We start from the raw sequence: 16,135 nt of genomic DNA, 5'->3' as shown, positions 1-16,135 counted from the left end.
CACACCCCTATCCCCAGGAAAGCAAACCTTCTCTCAAGAAAGCTCCTCCCACCCCACTGGGCCTCCTGTGTCCTATATTCCCACAGCTGGTCTCCCTGCCCTCTCAAGAATGGTCCGTCCCATCCCAGTCAAGTGACAATCTTTACAACCTTGGTGAGGTCTTTTCCCTTGTGCCTCAGTCTCCTCCTTTGTGGGGTGGGAAAAGAACACTTGACTGCATCCCTGTCAATCAGCCGCATGAGTTAACAGCTAGGAAAGCTCCTGGCACTGCAGGGGGAAGGACCCAAGAGACATCAGGCTCCCAGGGGCAGCACGGAGCCTGCTGGTGGAGACAGGCGATGCCACAGCCCAGTCCTCCGGGAGGAATCCAACTGCACCGAGGTCCCCCACTGCTCACAAACACCCATGGAAGTCAGTAGCCATGCAGTTTTGTTTCAGGTGTTTTATTAAGTGGGCCATACTGTAGCTGGTTTCTAAGTTGCAAAACAACATCATAAATTTAACAATAATAACATAGCCAGTTAGATTGTGACAAGCTCTTCCTTTCTTAAAAAAAAGAAAAAGAAATACTTAGAACACACAATGGAGGGTTAAATAAATAAAACAGTAAAAAAAAGGAATAAAGAAAAGAAAAAACCTGTTAAAACATGCTTATGTTTACTTCTGTGCAACTGTGTGCCAGCAGGAAATGTGATTTTCTGCGCAATGACACGTCCTGGCATGTCTCCTTCCCAAATAATACTGACCAAAAAAAAGATGTGGGACTGACTCATCAGTGCTTGCTTCAATGCCCGACTAAAAACCCCTTTGGTTGGCACAGGGGGCTTCCCGCTCAGCACACCTGTGTGTGGCCCATGAAAGCCAAATATATCCATAATAATGTTAATATAGAAAACATTAGTTTAAAAACGATGTGGAATGGCCTCACTGATGCGACGGGGCAAGGCCACAGGCTCAGTCCAGGGAGGCCGCAGGCTTCCAGCACGTGGCCATGGCGAGGGAGGGCACCAGCTTCAAAATAAGCTGCACCAACCTCGCTCCCTCTCCCTATCACTCTTTCACATGAAAGTGTGTAAAAAGCAAATCAGCAAATAAACTCTAAAATAGATTATTTATTCCAAAAATCCTCTAGTTTTCTTTTTACAGTGAGTGTACATCTCCCCATCTCCTGCAGAATTTGCGTAAGTCCCTCTGGGAAGAAGGGTCAGAGCTGCAGGGTCAGAGTCTTTCTCAGTCCTGCTGCTGGCTGGTGCTCAGAGGTCAGATGTCGATGCCCTTGACAAGGGACGTCTCCAGCGTGATGTTAAACTCCTGCAATGTCTGCAGCACACGGATCAAGGAATTGACAAGTGTGTGGTCTTTGATCAGTGCCACATCCTCATACATGTGTGCAGTGATGGGGCAGTCAGCCAGCAGGGCAATCCAGTGGTGTAGGAGGTGGTCTCTAGCAGGGTAGGGCAGGCAGGAGCAGTCCAGGCAGGTCAGAGGGGCAAAGAAAAAGGAAGAGAGATAGTCAGTACAAGGCCACGGGGGACACTCTGAATTAAGTTTGAAGCTGCAGAAGGTGACAGCTCCCCATAGCCTCCTGCCCTTCCCTAACAGGAACTGGCAGAGAGGTCTCACAGTTTCAGGGACACCAACCCAATCTGACCCAAATCAGCCCTGTCACTGGCCCCCAGGCCTGCCCCTCCTCCCCTGCCTGCCTCACTCTCCCTAGACAACCTCACCACCAGACACCAGGCGGCATTCAGCACTCCTCCCTCCATCTCAACAGCTAGTATCTCCCAGATCATCTCTCCCCACAGCTACCACCAGCGGGATAATAATAAGCACTAACACTCACATAGCACTTAGCACTGTTCTAAGAGATTTCATTTTCATGATAACCCTATGAAATCCCCACCCCACAGATCACCAAACTATAGTCATGTGTCTCTTAAGGATAAAGATACATTATGAGAAATGCACGGTGAGGCAATTTCGTTGTTATGCACACTCTGTAGAGTGCACTTATACACAACTAAATGGCACAGCCTGCTATACACCTAGGCTACATGCACAGCCTATTGCTCCTAGGCTACAAACCTGTACAGCATGGGTTGGAGGCACCTGTAACACAACGGCAAGTATTTGTTCCCAAACATAGAAATGGTACAGTAAATTACAGGATTAAAATTTTAAGGGACCATCATCCAATAAGAGTCTATCACTGACTAAGATACTGTTATACAGCGCATGACTGTACATGATACTCGCAGGAAATTGAAGGGTTCTAGGAAGTCCTCCAGGGCCTCATTTGGCCAAGAGTACCGGTCATTAGTCACTCCCCCACCCGCACCACCTCCAAGGCTGCACCACCTCCAGTGCCATGCACTCAGGGCTGGGGCTGCAGTCAGTACCTGGCTCCCAAGCACACTAGCATCTGAAACTTGCCGTCCTTGCCAATGTTCCGAGGAGTATTGTTGATTGCGGTGACAAATCGACAGAAGTTCCGGGCCCTGGTATGCCAGTTTTCCTCAGGGACTACTTCATTCTGTTCTAATGTCTCATAATAGGTTTGTGCTTTTTCTGTGAAGACAGAAAAGTTTACCAGTGACAAAGGCTCTAGCACCACCCTGTCTGGTGTCTGCAGGCCACTCACTGTGGGCCCCTCCAAGTCTATGCAAGTAACTTAATGAGAGTAACACGAGTGTTCTGATGTCACTGGTCACATTTCAAAATGACCTTTATCCTTATTTTAAAAATGTATTCATGTGGTCCTTAATATAAAGATGGTTTTTTCCCTAGTCTGAAGACATAAAAAACTTGAGGATGGTTTCTTGCATTAAAATTCTCGAGTGCCAACACGGGGCAAGAGCTTCAATACTCTCAAATAGCCTTTTGGATCTACAAAGAGGAGGTGTGAGGACTCAGAAGTAAGTCCATACTAGATAATATGTACCTAGAAAGAATATTTTCAGCCAGATATGGTGACTTATGCTTGTAATCCCAGCACTTTAGGAGGCTGAGGTGGGAGGATCACTTGAGGCCAGCCTGGGCAACACAGTAAGACCCTGTCTCTACAAAAAATTTAAAAATTAGCTGGAAGTAGTGGCACAACCCTCCTCAGGAAGCAGAGAAGTTCAAGGTTACAGTGAGCTATGATCATGCCACTGCAGCCTGGGTGACAAAGTGAGACCCTATCTCCTTAAAAAAACAAAAAAAGAATATTTTTTGTTCCATTCTTAGGAGGTAAGATTTCACCAATGACAATTCCTATCATTCCCTTAAAGAAAAACCAGAGCAAACAAACAAGAGATCTAATCTGAGAGTCACATGATTTGGGCTCTGTACCTCAGACCCAGTGGTCAGCATCCACGTCATGATGGTGAGGCCCCTCATGTCTCTGCTTTTCCTACCCTCATACTTCAGTCCAACTCACCCAGGAAATCCCAAATGAAGACATTTTTGAAGAGCCGGGGTGATTTAAATCCATGCTGGAAAGCCTGTTCCAGGGCCGAGACAAGGCCGCACTCTCCACAAAGCAACAGCGTCAGACTGCCTCGCTACATAAGGAAACAGGGAAAGGGCTGGGCTTGTCTCAGCTGAGCTGCCTTCCCACCACTGCATCCCAAACCCACAACTCAGAGCTGAGAGTGCAGCAAAAGACAGGCAAGAGCCTTGTCTGCTCCCCACAGTACCTGGCACAGAGCCTGGCTTAGAGTAGCTTTCAGCGAGAGCTGCTGAATGGCTGGATGAAGAGATGATGGATCTGGGTCACATACAAGGAGATTCCCACCAGTGGGACAAAGCCAGTATGGCCACTGTTCAGGGAGACCCAGGCAAACCCAGAAGAGAACAGGAATAGACACTGTTCATAGGGGCCCAGGGACTCTGCTGGGTCACTGGTAAGGAGGGAAAACAGGGCAATCCAAAGCAAAGGCCCCCCAGAGGAAGGAGTCTGCTCCATCTCAACTAGCTGAGGCACAACACTCTACAAGACTCTGAGCTATCCATGGCACATGGGACTGCAAGAGCATGATAACTGAGAAAGCAAGATTATTCCCTTCTCAAAATATGACCCTGGGTTGGAGGGCAGGAAGGCTCACCTCTTTCTCAGGCTTATGGAAGTGCTTCACGATGCCATTGACTGCCTCCCCGATGGATTCCTGGATCTGCCCAGTGTTCAGCTCTGATAAAAAATCAAGCAGACATCCCTAACCAATCTCAGAGGCTAGCAGTGCTTAGCTGACTGAGGCGAAGAATGAGGATGTAGAGAGGGCCCACAGGAGAGGCAGGGCAGTTGGACCCTGGGAAGCAGAGGCTCTTGCCCACCCAATGCTGCTGACCTAGCTCTTCCCAGAATCTTGGGAAAAAGCAAAATCTTGGACCTCAGATTTCTATTTCTAAGAGATACTAGTAAAGTGTATCCATTTCACCTTAGAATTTTTGGCAAACAAAAGAGGGTCATGCCTTGGCTGTGAAGCCCTGGAATCAGGGAGAAGGCCAGAAAGTAGATCCCTCTCCTCTTTTAGGAGTACACGGAGTACACACATGAGTACACGGAGCGTGCTGGCTTGAGCTCTCCCTTCTCCTTCCATGCCTCTAAGGGGAGCACCAAATACTCTCACTGAGGCGACTCTGTCAGCAGAGGTGGTTCCTGAGGTGGCTGTAGGAGCTAGGATCTGGGTTCAGAGATCTGCCCATTCCCCAGGTGGGTGGCATGAGGGCCCAGCCCCTTTCCTACTTACTGGGCTTGTTGTTGGGTGAGATGGTAACAAGTCTCCGGATGACGCTGGGGGACTGCTGCAGCGGCGGGGTACGGCACGGCCTCTCATCCACCTCGGGCTGGGATGTGAGCAGCTCCCCCACTAGGATCCGCTCCAGGCTTCCGTCGTCCATGCCCTTCCCCAACCACCGGCCACATGGGAACCTGAAGGTCAGGCAATGGCCTGTCAGAGCTGCTAGCTCCTCCAGGGTCCTTCTCCTTGCTGCTCAGCAAGAGCCACCAACAAAGCCAATCCTGGGGGACAGGCTCTGAACCAGGCTGGGGACTCCCTCAAGGCCCTGTAGGTCCTGCCATGTGTCATCAGAGAAGCCACCTGAGTGGCAGGGGTGGCCTGAGACCTGGACACGGCAATTTCATACATCTTCACTTAGAAAACCCTCTTTCTATTTCTTTTCAAGTACATGAGGCAGAACCAAACAGGAAGTTGCTGCAGCCTATCACAACCTAAAGGCTGAGAACTCCACAATCCCAAGCAACAAAGACAACCATTGGTGTACACCTTGCCGCCTTTCTTAAGGCATATCTGGGGGAACTCTTACTTGTAGGTATGTCCTGTGATCTCATTCCTGACCATCACACACTCCACCAGCCATTTGGCATACAGCCCAGAGTTATCATGGCCAATCTGGACAGTAGTGAGCTTCCCCAAGTTCTGGCACTGTGAGAGAATAGAGAAGATGCGGTAGGTCAGGACAATAGGAGAAAGAGCAGCAATCCTCAGAGCCACAGATCTGACTGGCCCCTCAGCATCTGCAGGGGTACGGCTCACGGCTCTGCCTCCTTCCAGGACACGGTACAGCAATATCCTCTGAGGGGCCCACGGCTGAGGAAAAAGTTGCTGCTACCTAGAGGAAGAACAGGGCCTGGGAGCAGGAGGCTCTGAAGTGGGTTCCAAGGTCTCTAGGAACAGCTAGCTGAACAGCTAAAAGAGCTCTGGGGATTTCTCAACATACCACGCATGGGAAGATGTACAAGTCTGACAAGTAAGTGCCTTCTAGCCAGACACTGTTTAGGCAAGGTGGCTAGCTCTCCTCAGGGTCAGTCCTTTGCTCTGGCCTCAGATCATCTCAGAACAGGTCAGCTGTGCTGACATATTACACTGTACCCAGCAAGGCCTCTGGAAAACCCTGCAGAAAACTCCCCAAAGCAATTGTTGCAAACTCAGATCCCTACAAAGCCTAGGCAAGTTGTGGCCCCCAGATAACACATACCTCAAAAGTCATCTCCAGCACATTCCTGGGAATCTGCAGGATCTGTGTCTCACCCAATTCTCCTGATATACAGATCCAAGGGTTGGCAGTGAACATGGAGCCCCCCAGCTTCTTGCTGGGTACAATCAGAATGTGGTATGGGATCACTGTTGAGGGGAAGCCACGAAAACATTAAGGAGGGTCAGGAATCCTTCCCATGCCCAATGGGACCCAACCTGCCCTCACGCATGCTATCATGAGTGTGGCCCCTGCTGTACCAGTCCTAGCAGAGCCCTGGAACAGTAGGGACTCCAAGCCCTAGTCCCTGGCTGGCTTACAGTATTAGCCAACTCCCCTGCCTGCTTCAATCTCGCTTCTCTCAGGGTTACCACCCAAACATAAAAGACCCAGGCCTACCTGCAGACTCAGAGCTAAGTGAACTCCTAACACCGTACTGAATTACTTTTCAGAGCATTCTTCAATCCATCATCTTACAATAATCTCAGGAGAGGTCACACTGGTGTTGCAATGCCTTTTCTGAGGCACAGAGAAGGAAACAGTTTGCCTCAGGCCTTCCAAATTGCAGCCCAGTGCTACTTCTATTAAGCTCACAGCCCTAGTCTCTGAGAGGGAAGATGGAGTGTCAGACAATAGCAAGAGTCGATGCTGCTGAGGCTGCTGACTGGCCAAAGAATTAGCCGTGTGGCAAACTCAGAAACTATTCTCTACCCAGGAGAGAATCCTGGCATCAAAGAAAGATGAGTTTCAAAGGGTGTTAGACCATGTTAAATCCACTTCCTCATTTTGTATCTGGGGAGACTGAGGCCCATGGCAGGATGGACTCTGCTCACTAACATATAATGAGTTAGGACAAAGCTGGGCCCAGACTCAAACTTCCCACTGCCATCTGGGGTTCTTTCTGCTACCTCAGGAAGAGGTATTTTTTCTGTGGCCTGGTCTAAAATATTCTGTGATGCCAAGTGACTCTTTCAGGCCATAACAAAAGAGAAATTATTTTTATAGTTATGCAGGGAGGGAGGGAAAATGCATCACGCACCTTACTCCACTCTACCTGCATCGCCTTAGGCTCCCAAAGCAGTGCCTGGGACAACATTGGCAACACAACGGCAAAAAGGACTGAGCTTCCCAGTTCAGAATAAGAATGAGAAGCTTCGAGAAAACACAATGTCCAAGTGTACCTCTCTCCCCATCGAAGCAAAAGACAAATAGAAAGTACATGGGATTATCTTCTTTCTTTAAAAAGGGGACAGTGAGCAGGCCTCAGGCAGGTTCATGAAGGCTGCCCAGAGAAGGCCAGTGGGAAGCACAGGGCTACTCACAGATAGTTGTGAAGACATTGGTGAAGCAAAAGTAATCGACGGCGTTGAAAGAGAGGAGGTGATAGAGAAACTGCTCCTTCTCATCATCACAGCGTAGGAAGGCATAGCGCTTGTACAACTTTCTGTTGGAGAGGAGGCAACATATCAGTCTCCTGAGCAAAGGGAGGGGAAAGAAGCGAGAATCATCCTAGTCTGAAAGGAGATGGCTGAGGGAAGCATAGGATACCAAGCCTCAAGTCCCTTAGATTCACCCTATAAAGGAGCAAGCTAACCACTCTGTAACTGATGCCTAGAGGGAAAATGGTTTAAACTATAGCAGGAAGAACAGAAATCAAACACTACTTGTGTTCAAAGATTGACAGTATTATGTCAAATGTCAGAGGTCATGGAACCTCCCTTGTTAAACTGAGGGCTAGAATGAAAGTCTCAGGCTCCTCGTTGTCACTAGTGCTTGGTATGTGAGTAGCAGCAGAAAGAGGTCTGTGTCACCATTCATCACCAAGCCTAGTTTTAAGCCCTAAGTAGACCTGAGAGCCATGAGTCAAACACTGCTCTGAGTTTGGGTATAACCCCAGGAAGCATCAGAGGGGATCAAGGGCTTCTGCTCCTACCTCGGATCAAGGCTGCAGGCAAGGAAGAGCTGTGAAGATCATGTCCTACCACTCTTTGCCAACTTTTTCCTTTCATCCCCAAAGTCTATTCACCACTGACTCCTCTGCCTGACATTACAGGCCCTTTGCAGCTACAAAGCAATGATGTCTTCCCTAAACAGAGAAGACATCAAGAGCCAAACATGCAGTCCCTCATCACAGAGAAATACACAGAGAACAAAAGCAGCTGTCCTGATTGCCCAACTGCAATCATTGTTGGCTGGAGAGATACAGGATTCACATCTGTGAGGTTCTACCTAGTTAGGTTTATAAGTTACTTCCAACAGAAAACTTATCAACCCAGGCCTTTCATATACAGGTGCTAGAAAGGAAAACACCCGCCCTCAAATACTGTCTAGGTGAATAAATCAAGTAAAGGCCAAAGCATAAGACTGTCCACAATGAGTTGTCAAATGAAAAGCTTTCTGGAAACTTAAAGGGCCATAAGCTTCAGTGGTCCTAGAAGGCTTTCCAGAACAAGAGGAGACCGAAGCAGCACCAATTTAGACAGGTGTTGTACAGGATGAAAGACAAGTCTGGAAACCAGTTTGACTGAAGTGGAGGAGGGTTCAGGGAAGTGAACAACTTCCAAAGTGCCCAGGCTAGTCTCAAACTCCTGGGCTCAGGCTATCCCCCGCCTTCGTCTCCCAAAGTGCTGGGATTATAAGCTTGAGCCACCGTGCCCGGCAATATCTGACCTTTAGCTCAGAGAACAGAAATAAAGGCAGAGCTGGAGCTCAGGAGACACATTCGAGCTAGTTTCAGATGTGGGAGTCATCTGCTTAGAGGTGACAGAAGTCAACAGAATGGGTGAGGTCACCAAGTGAGAGACAGAGAGCAAGTGAGAGACAAGCAAAGTGTGCACATGCAAAGAACTGAGGATGGTGGAAGCCAACACTGTGGAAAGAATAAGGGGAGAAAGAACCGGATGGTATAGGGTCACACAAAGTGAGTTTCAAGGTAAAGGGGGCACTATGCAGTATTAGTCCCTGAAGAGAGGTCAAGGAGAAAGATTTTGGGCTTCCTATACAGGAGCTAACTAAATTCTTCTTTGGAATTTATAGTTCAATGAGTTCCATAAACATATGACCCCTTGCCCTGCCTCTACCTTATGCCATCTCTAAGCTGCAAACAATCTTGGGAGCTAGCTGGAAATTCCAGAGGTTGAGGAACATTCTACCAAAATATACTCTCCCACGGCTGTCCACCTCCTCCTACCTGACCGGCTATGCACACATCTTTTTTTTTTTTTGAGTTGAAGTCTCACTCTGTTGCCCAGGCTGGAGTGCAGTGGCACACACACTGCCACCACAGTTTCAACCTGCTGGGCTCAGGCGATCCTTCCACCTCAGCCTCCCAAGTAGCTGGGACTATAGGCCTGTACCACCACACCCGGCTAATTTTTTGATTTATTGTAGAGATAAGGTATCACCAAGTTGCCCAGGCTGGTCTCAAACCTGTGGGCTCAGGCAATACTCTCACCTCGACCTTCCAAAGTGCTGGGATTACAGGCGTGAATCACTGTGCCCAGCCCCATGCACACATCTTTTACGTGCTGGTTGAATGCCTAGTTGGTGCTAGACAACATGTTCAGCCTTGGGAAAGGCACATGGTTCATGCTCCAATTAAAGCACTTTTTTTTTAAAAGACAAATGTCCAGGTTGGTCTCAAATTCCTGGGCTCAAGCAAGCCTTCCACCTTGGCCTCCCAAAGTGCTGGGATTACAGGCATGGGCTACCATGAGCAGCCTAAAACAAATTTTAATAAACAGCAAATGAATAGATACTGATAATACAACACATCAGCAGTTTTTTTTTTAAAAAGTGATGAACAAATACTGTAACAAATTTTACGCATGCCTGGAGGATGATGGACCACATTTCTAGGCAGTCTAGGAAAACTTTGGCAGCAGAAACTTCTGACTGGACCCTGAAGGAGTTTCCCAGGTAAAGAGAGGGCAGGAAGTGGGATCACACAGAAGTACAGACAAGAAAGGGCTGCAGACATCCTGAGAAGGGTAAGGGGTATGATAGAGCTCTGGGCAAACTGGGGAGATGGAGGAGAGAAGACAGGGCAGAGAGTAGGAAGGTTTTGACGAAGTGCCACTCTGCAGTTTACAGAAACCAGAACTGGCTTCCTCGCCAAGGTCTGTGTACTGTTTGCTGTTGCCAAGGCCTTTGGGGCCGCAAACCCCAGACCTATCCATGCCCCAGCCTTCAAAAGGCTCTTGTGCTTGCTCCGTCAGTGACTCTCTCTCCACCCTGTCCTCCAGCTAACCTGGAGCCTCTTGTGACAGACAAGTTCACACTAGCCCACAGGAAGGTCTCCTGCCCTGTCAGACCCTGGCATCTACACAGCAACATTGATAGACTTTTCCAGGACACACAAATGCCCTCTAGAATCTGGTGTGCAAACATTTCCCTTCCATACCCCAGGCTTACATGTTCACCTGTTCTCTTTTAGTGGTCCTCCCAATCTTCAAATCTTATTCCTAAACCTTTTTTGTCCCGTTTAGGGAATCAAATTTAAGCACTTTAAGAAGTGCTATTCCTAAATTCTCAAGTGAGCTCTCTAACTTATCAAGGTTGAGTGACTCCTAGGAGTGTGAGAGCCTTGGAATCTCTCACTTCCCTCTTTCTGGGTTGGAAGATGTGCGGGAGATGGCCTGGGAGTGTTATTTGAAAGCCCTTCTGAGCTCTAGAGAGATCTAGACAGGGTTCATAAAGAAAGAAAAAGGAATTGGTGGCTTTGGGCTGGCCCTGGGCTCAAGTGAGAACAAGAGAGATAAGGGGGTATCTCAAAAGTTTCCTTTCAAATTCCCTGGTCCTTTGATCCCCAGAATAGGAAACAGACAAAAAGAATGACTTATGTCAAAAGAGGCTTACATGTCATTTGAATACAGGAAGGAGAGAAGGACTCCATCCTTTTCACTACTTCTTTAAGAAAGCTAGTTTGGTGCATGTAGCTAGAAAAGACAGGGAGAACAGATGTAGCAGAAGTATTCTTCTACAGATAAAAAGGGAAAAGAGGAACTACTGCAAAACTTTCACAAGTAATTAGAGGTTAGCTGAATGCAGTAGCTATGACACACTGAATACTCACTGCCCCTTCCCACACAAGTTTCCAATCCCTCCCCGCCACTCCTGGGAGCCTGCTCTGGTCCAGGTGGAGAGGCCTTACTTGGTGAGCTCATGGTCTGAGAGAAGCTGCTTCAGGTGTCTGGAAAGTAACTTTTTTTCCATAGTCAGTCGCACCCATGCTCTGGCCTTTCCCACATCAGTCTTGATTTCCCCGATGTTCTGGATGTGCCTGAAGGAGGAATACAAAAAAGAAGTGGAGGGTGGGGTGGAAGATGCCAACACCTCACCTGTTAAGGCAAAGGAGGCCTGGTGAGACGGCCCTATCCCACCCTGGGAGAGTCTTCTCCCAATTCCAGGCTTCTATGAAGCTTTGCCAGACAGGATCCCACAATCTGAGGGGGAAAAAGACACTACAGCCCTTAAAAAGCCAGACTAACCCTGAGCCCTTAGGGCTTGAGATATTCCCCTATGCTCCTTCACCATGGTAGAATTCTTCAAACATGCCAGGAAACAACTGTGGTACAGCTCTACAAATGCATCATGAAGCACAAGACCAATAAGGAGGACTTCCTGGTTAGCTGAGATGCTGTAATAGCCACTGAGATCTTGTTAAAGTGGATACCTAACAACAACTGAAAACAGGATTTTAGTGGTTTATTACATGTGAGTCCCTACTGACCTCATATCCTGGATCAGGGAGATCCTCAGGGGAGGCATGAGTGAGCTGCTATCAGATTTCCTCCGCTCTGAATCAAGAAGTATTCCTAGAACAAAAAAGTTGGTCTATCCAGAGATCTGAATATTCAAATAGCTGGCTACCCTTTCTTTTATCTCAAATCACATTTCTACAGGAAATAGTTACATTGATAACATTTTAATCAACCATTTCATAACTATTTATCATGTACCTACTAGAGATCAGATTTTATATTTTGATGCATATTTTCTCATTTAATTCTCTAACAACTTTCAATGCAGTCAAGGAAGGTATCACAATTTCCCCACTTAACAGAGAAAGAAACTGAAATTCACAGAAGTCAGGTGCTTTGCCTAGGTCACCAAGTGGCAAAGTCAGAACCGGAACAATCATCTCCTGGCTCCTAGTCTATCACGCTCTCATCATAATCCATGGAAGCAGTGCTTCCACTTGGAGCTACTACTCATGTCCTGTCCTGCTTCAAAATGGGGTACAAAAGAGCCAAAAGAATGTGTAGAAAAACCTGTCCCAGAATGTTTAGGACCTCCAGGAGAAGATAAAATATCTTTATAACCTCTTGTCTGGTCCAATGTTTAAAATTTAGCATTTTCATCACTAAGCTGTTGAGAATTTTTGGCTACAATTTATCCTTTTAGCATATAAAAATATCCTTTTATAATTTTATGAATTTCAGCAATAACTTTCTGAAAAAACTCTGCTCTCACACATCTAGAAAGTGAACCAAAACATTCCTCATGAGGCTACCTAGAGGACTCCTGTCCCTGGTGTCCAGCTAACTACCTCCCCATATTTAATGCTAGCTGAGGACAACTAGTTCAAGGGCAAAGAGGTCATGCCCATCTTTTCACTCCATTTAACTTATCTTTACCATCAGGGTAATAACATCCAAGAAAGTTAAACAAACTCTGTGGCAGACAGTGAAGAACAAATGGTGGTGTGAAGGAGAGGTGCAGCCAAGAAAAAGAAGGAGGGAGACTACCCTGGAAGGGACACTGTAGAATGGCATAAATAATATCAGAGCAGGAGACAAGAGGCATGGCTCTTAATTTGGCCTCTCACATTAGTTTACTGTGTGATCTTAAGCTAAACCAGCTCCTCTCTGGACTCCAGTTTCCTCCTCTTGTAAAATGAAGGGACTGAACTAGATGGTTTCTGGAGTCCCTACAAACTCTGACACCTTCATTAAGTTAGAAATAGAAAGGAAGTATAAAGAATCATTCACACCAGGCCTTAACTTTGAGGAGGTCCAAGGAAGGACAACAGCTCTTGACTAATAGGAAAGATAATCTAAATGCTCATATCTGAGAAATAAAAGATTCTGAAACAGTTTTCTCCAAACATAGGACACCAATAACACATTAAAACCCAAATTCATTCCAAGCCTGGCCTCTTGTTGACATAAGTTTTCCACTTGCTGATCAAAAGGGTATAGAATCACATATTGAAACCAAACCCCATGGCTTTGGTATGCTCTGTGTTGAGAGGACTGGTGGCTCAATATTTAAAACAGAAAGCATTCCAAAACAAAAGCTTCTTTGACCTGTAAGAGTTTGCTTCAGGTGATCATTCCAGGGGGGCATGGGGAAGTGCACAGAGGTGTTCTCTGCAATGTTGCAGACACTATCTTACCTGAGGTACTGAGGCTTCCCGATGTGAGTTTTCTCTGTCGGTTTTCCTGATAATGTAACAGGTGGGACCATAAGGCTGATTTCCCCTGGAACCAATGCAAGGGAGAAATATCTATCAGTTTTTACTTTAGAGGTCAAAGTTTTGAACATATAGAGGCTTTTGATAAAAAGTGTCCGTATTGTTTCTTTTTCAATGTATATCTGGGACACAATGCATACAGATATATCCGCTTATTAAAATCCAGAAGAAATATAAAGAATGGAGGGCAATATAAAAAAGAAATGGTCCCCCACTGGGCATAGGAAGGAGATGCCAAAGACAGCCTGATAAGGGACCAGTAGATTAAGAAAGAAAAACACAAACTGTCAACACCTAAACAGTCTGTTGGTTGAAGGTCAGCTTGGGCAGAGCATGATGGCTTTTGCACCGAGGAGCAGACAACCGGTCTATGAGGTTCTGTGAGAGCTTCTGAATTTCCTGAAATATTTAAAGGCATCCCTGCCCTTAGTACAGGCCAGGGAGAAGAAGTCATCACTATGATGAGGATTTACTATTGAAGGTATAGTTAAAGAAGGCTGCAGGAAGGTAGGCTGGTGCTTAACTGCAAGGCTGAAATAAACTATAGTCAATATAATAAAACCTTAGCATTTGGAAATACAAGAACTGCAGTTTAAACTATTCAAGATATGTAGCAATTTGTCATTTTGCCAAGGCACAGATCTCAGCAGTGTCTGCAAGCCTGATGTGAGGGAGCAATTCACTTTGGCAATGAGTGAGCCCAGCTGGCCACCAGCAACTGCTCTGTCTCTTTCTAATCATCATTCAGTACATCATCATCCTTGCTAAATGATAAAAATCTTATTTCAAATTCATGGTAAATGCCACCACAAAGCTGATATAATATAAATGTGGTACATTTGTTTTAGCAGCAGAGTTTATTATCATTTTATAAATAATTTTAGTTCTATAATTTTTTTTTTGAGTCAGAGTCTTACTCTGTCACCCAGGCTGTAGTGCAGTGGCACACTCACGGCCACCCCAGCGTCGACCTGCTTGGCTCTGGTGATCCTTCCGCCTCAGCCTTCCAAGTAACCAGAACTACAGGCATGCGCTACCACGCCCGGCTAATTTTTTGATTTATTATAGAGACGAGGTCTTGCCAAGTTGCCTGGGCTGGTCTCAATCTAGGGCTCAGGCAATTCACTTGCCTCAGCCTCCCAAAGTGCCAAGATTATAGGCTGACCCACCGAGCCCAGCCTAGTTCTATAATTAACACAAATAATAATAATGATAGAAGCTACCATGTTGAGGCTTGCTATGAACTAAGCAATATGTTACATGTTTAAAATAATATATTTTAATTAATGTTTCCAACAACCCTATAAGGTAGATATTTCTATCTCCATTTTCTTTAGGGAGGAGCAAAATCGAGAATCAGAAAGGTTAAGATACATGATTAGCAAGTACTATGTTGAGATTCAAGCTTAAGTCTATCTAATGTCAGAACCATTGCTCTTAATAATTGTTCTATACAAGATGCTTCTGAAAAACATCAATTAACTTTTGAAGTTATACTTTCTGAAAAAAATATACTCTGGAATGAAAGTGAAAATTTAAGGTCTTAAGATTTATCCCATGAGACTATGGAGGATCTAGTTTTCTTCTGTTCACAAATTTGATCTAGTTGCGGGGGAAAAGTAAGCATTTGAATGGCATAAAACCCTCATCTATAGATCAGCAACCTGTCAAAATAAACTTGCTGTGTGTTTGTGTTTTCTACAAGATTTACGCAAGATTCCTACTTAAAACATAACCCAACAATCTCAATGGCAACTTAAAAAACACATACTAGTTAAAATTAGAAAACACCAGTTTTTATTCATCAAAATATCAAATATTTTTAAAAACATAAATGCTGGACATTAACGAGACTTGCAATGCTCATATACTGCTACTAGGAAGGCCTATTAATATATCTAACAGATAATGCAAGAGCTTAAAATATTGATGCTCTTTTACTTAGCAATTCAACTTTTAGAAAGTCATTCATCTGCTGACTTACCAAAACCATTAGAAAGTAGGGTCTTGATTCATCACGAGCATCTAGGAAGACTAGGAAGGCAGCCTAACAGAACTTAATAGAACTGTCTGGATGTGACTAAATGCAACTGGTCACCAGAGAGACCTGACATGCAATAATGCTGAAGAGCCAATCACAACAACAAATCCAGCTTGCCATACCAGAAGAAAGAAGCCCTTGGCCCACAGGGATCAGAGAGGTGAGGAGGAAGAGCAAGGGCAGGAGTGGAGAGCAGCAGCTGGGCTACGGCACTTTGGTCTTTCAAGAACACAGATATTTTTTCTTCTTTTGGAAAGGGGCTGAATGGAACTGCAAGGTTCAATGCAGCCTGACTATCCATTTAGGGACATGGCCACACAATAAACACCACCAAATTCTCCAAGAATGTCATAAGCATGAAAGATAAGAAACAATCTCTTTTTACATACCAGTCCCAAGTGGCAGCAGTTACAAAGCCAGTAGGAGAAACCAAGCCTCGAATTGCCTGAAACATACTACGGGTAGAAGCCCATCTCCTTGGAAAACGTCACTGAATGCCAAAGAAACCTGCTGCAGACAGCTCAGCATGTAACCAATCAAGGCTAATAGAAGGCCAGCTGCAAAAACTGCTGTTTAGGTTCTCTCTACTCTCTAAGCAGATAATATAGGTAGTTGTTCAGTAAGATGCTCCCACAGGGATG

The 16,135-nt window shown here is 45.9% G+C and overlaps 1 protein-coding gene across 3 annotated transcripts in view; it reads right to left on the bottom strand.

Annotated features, from left to right (window-relative positions):
- Positions 1-427: 427 nt before the first annotated feature.
- Positions 428-16,135, bottom strand: part of DENND5A (DENN domain containing 5A) — a 59,855-nt gene continuing 44,147 nt past the window's right edge. The window contains exons 12-22 of one of the 3 annotated variants that reach the window (XM_008054557.2): positions 13,376-13,460; positions 11,708-11,792; positions 11,129-11,257; positions 7,299-7,420; positions 5,980-6,125; positions 5,308-5,426; positions 4,731-4,912; positions 4,089-4,171; positions 3,422-3,545; positions 2,400-2,568; positions 428-1,444 (exon numbers count right to left, since the gene is read on the bottom strand). In XM_008054557.2, the coding sequence (XP_008052748.1) occupies positions 1,261-1,444; positions 2,400-2,568; positions 3,422-3,545; positions 4,089-4,171; positions 4,731-4,912; positions 5,308-5,426; positions 5,980-6,125; positions 7,299-7,420; positions 11,129-11,257; positions 11,708-11,792; positions 13,376-13,460 (1,428 nt within the window). In that variant the 3' untranslated portion in view covers positions 428-1,260. The remainder of the gene's footprint in view (positions 1,445-2,399; positions 2,569-3,421; positions 3,546-4,088; positions 4,172-4,730; positions 4,913-5,307; positions 5,427-5,979; positions 6,126-7,298; positions 7,421-11,128; positions 11,258-11,707; positions 11,793-13,375; positions 13,461-16,135) is intronic. The other 2 variants (XM_008054558.2, XR_002481774.1) reach the window with 2 other exon arrangements.

This window comes from Carlito syrichta, unplaced genomic scaffold (assembly GCF_000164805.1).
Source record: "Carlito syrichta isolate Samal-C Ts95f unplaced genomic scaffold, Tarsius_syrichta-2.0.1 Scaffold296499, whole genome shotgun sequence".
Lineage (NCBI taxonomy): Eukaryota > Metazoa > Chordata > Mammalia > Primates > Tarsiidae > Carlito > Carlito syrichta.
The sequence above is the reverse complement of the archived record's forward strand: the minus strand, read 5'-3'. Positions and strand labels throughout refer to the sequence as shown.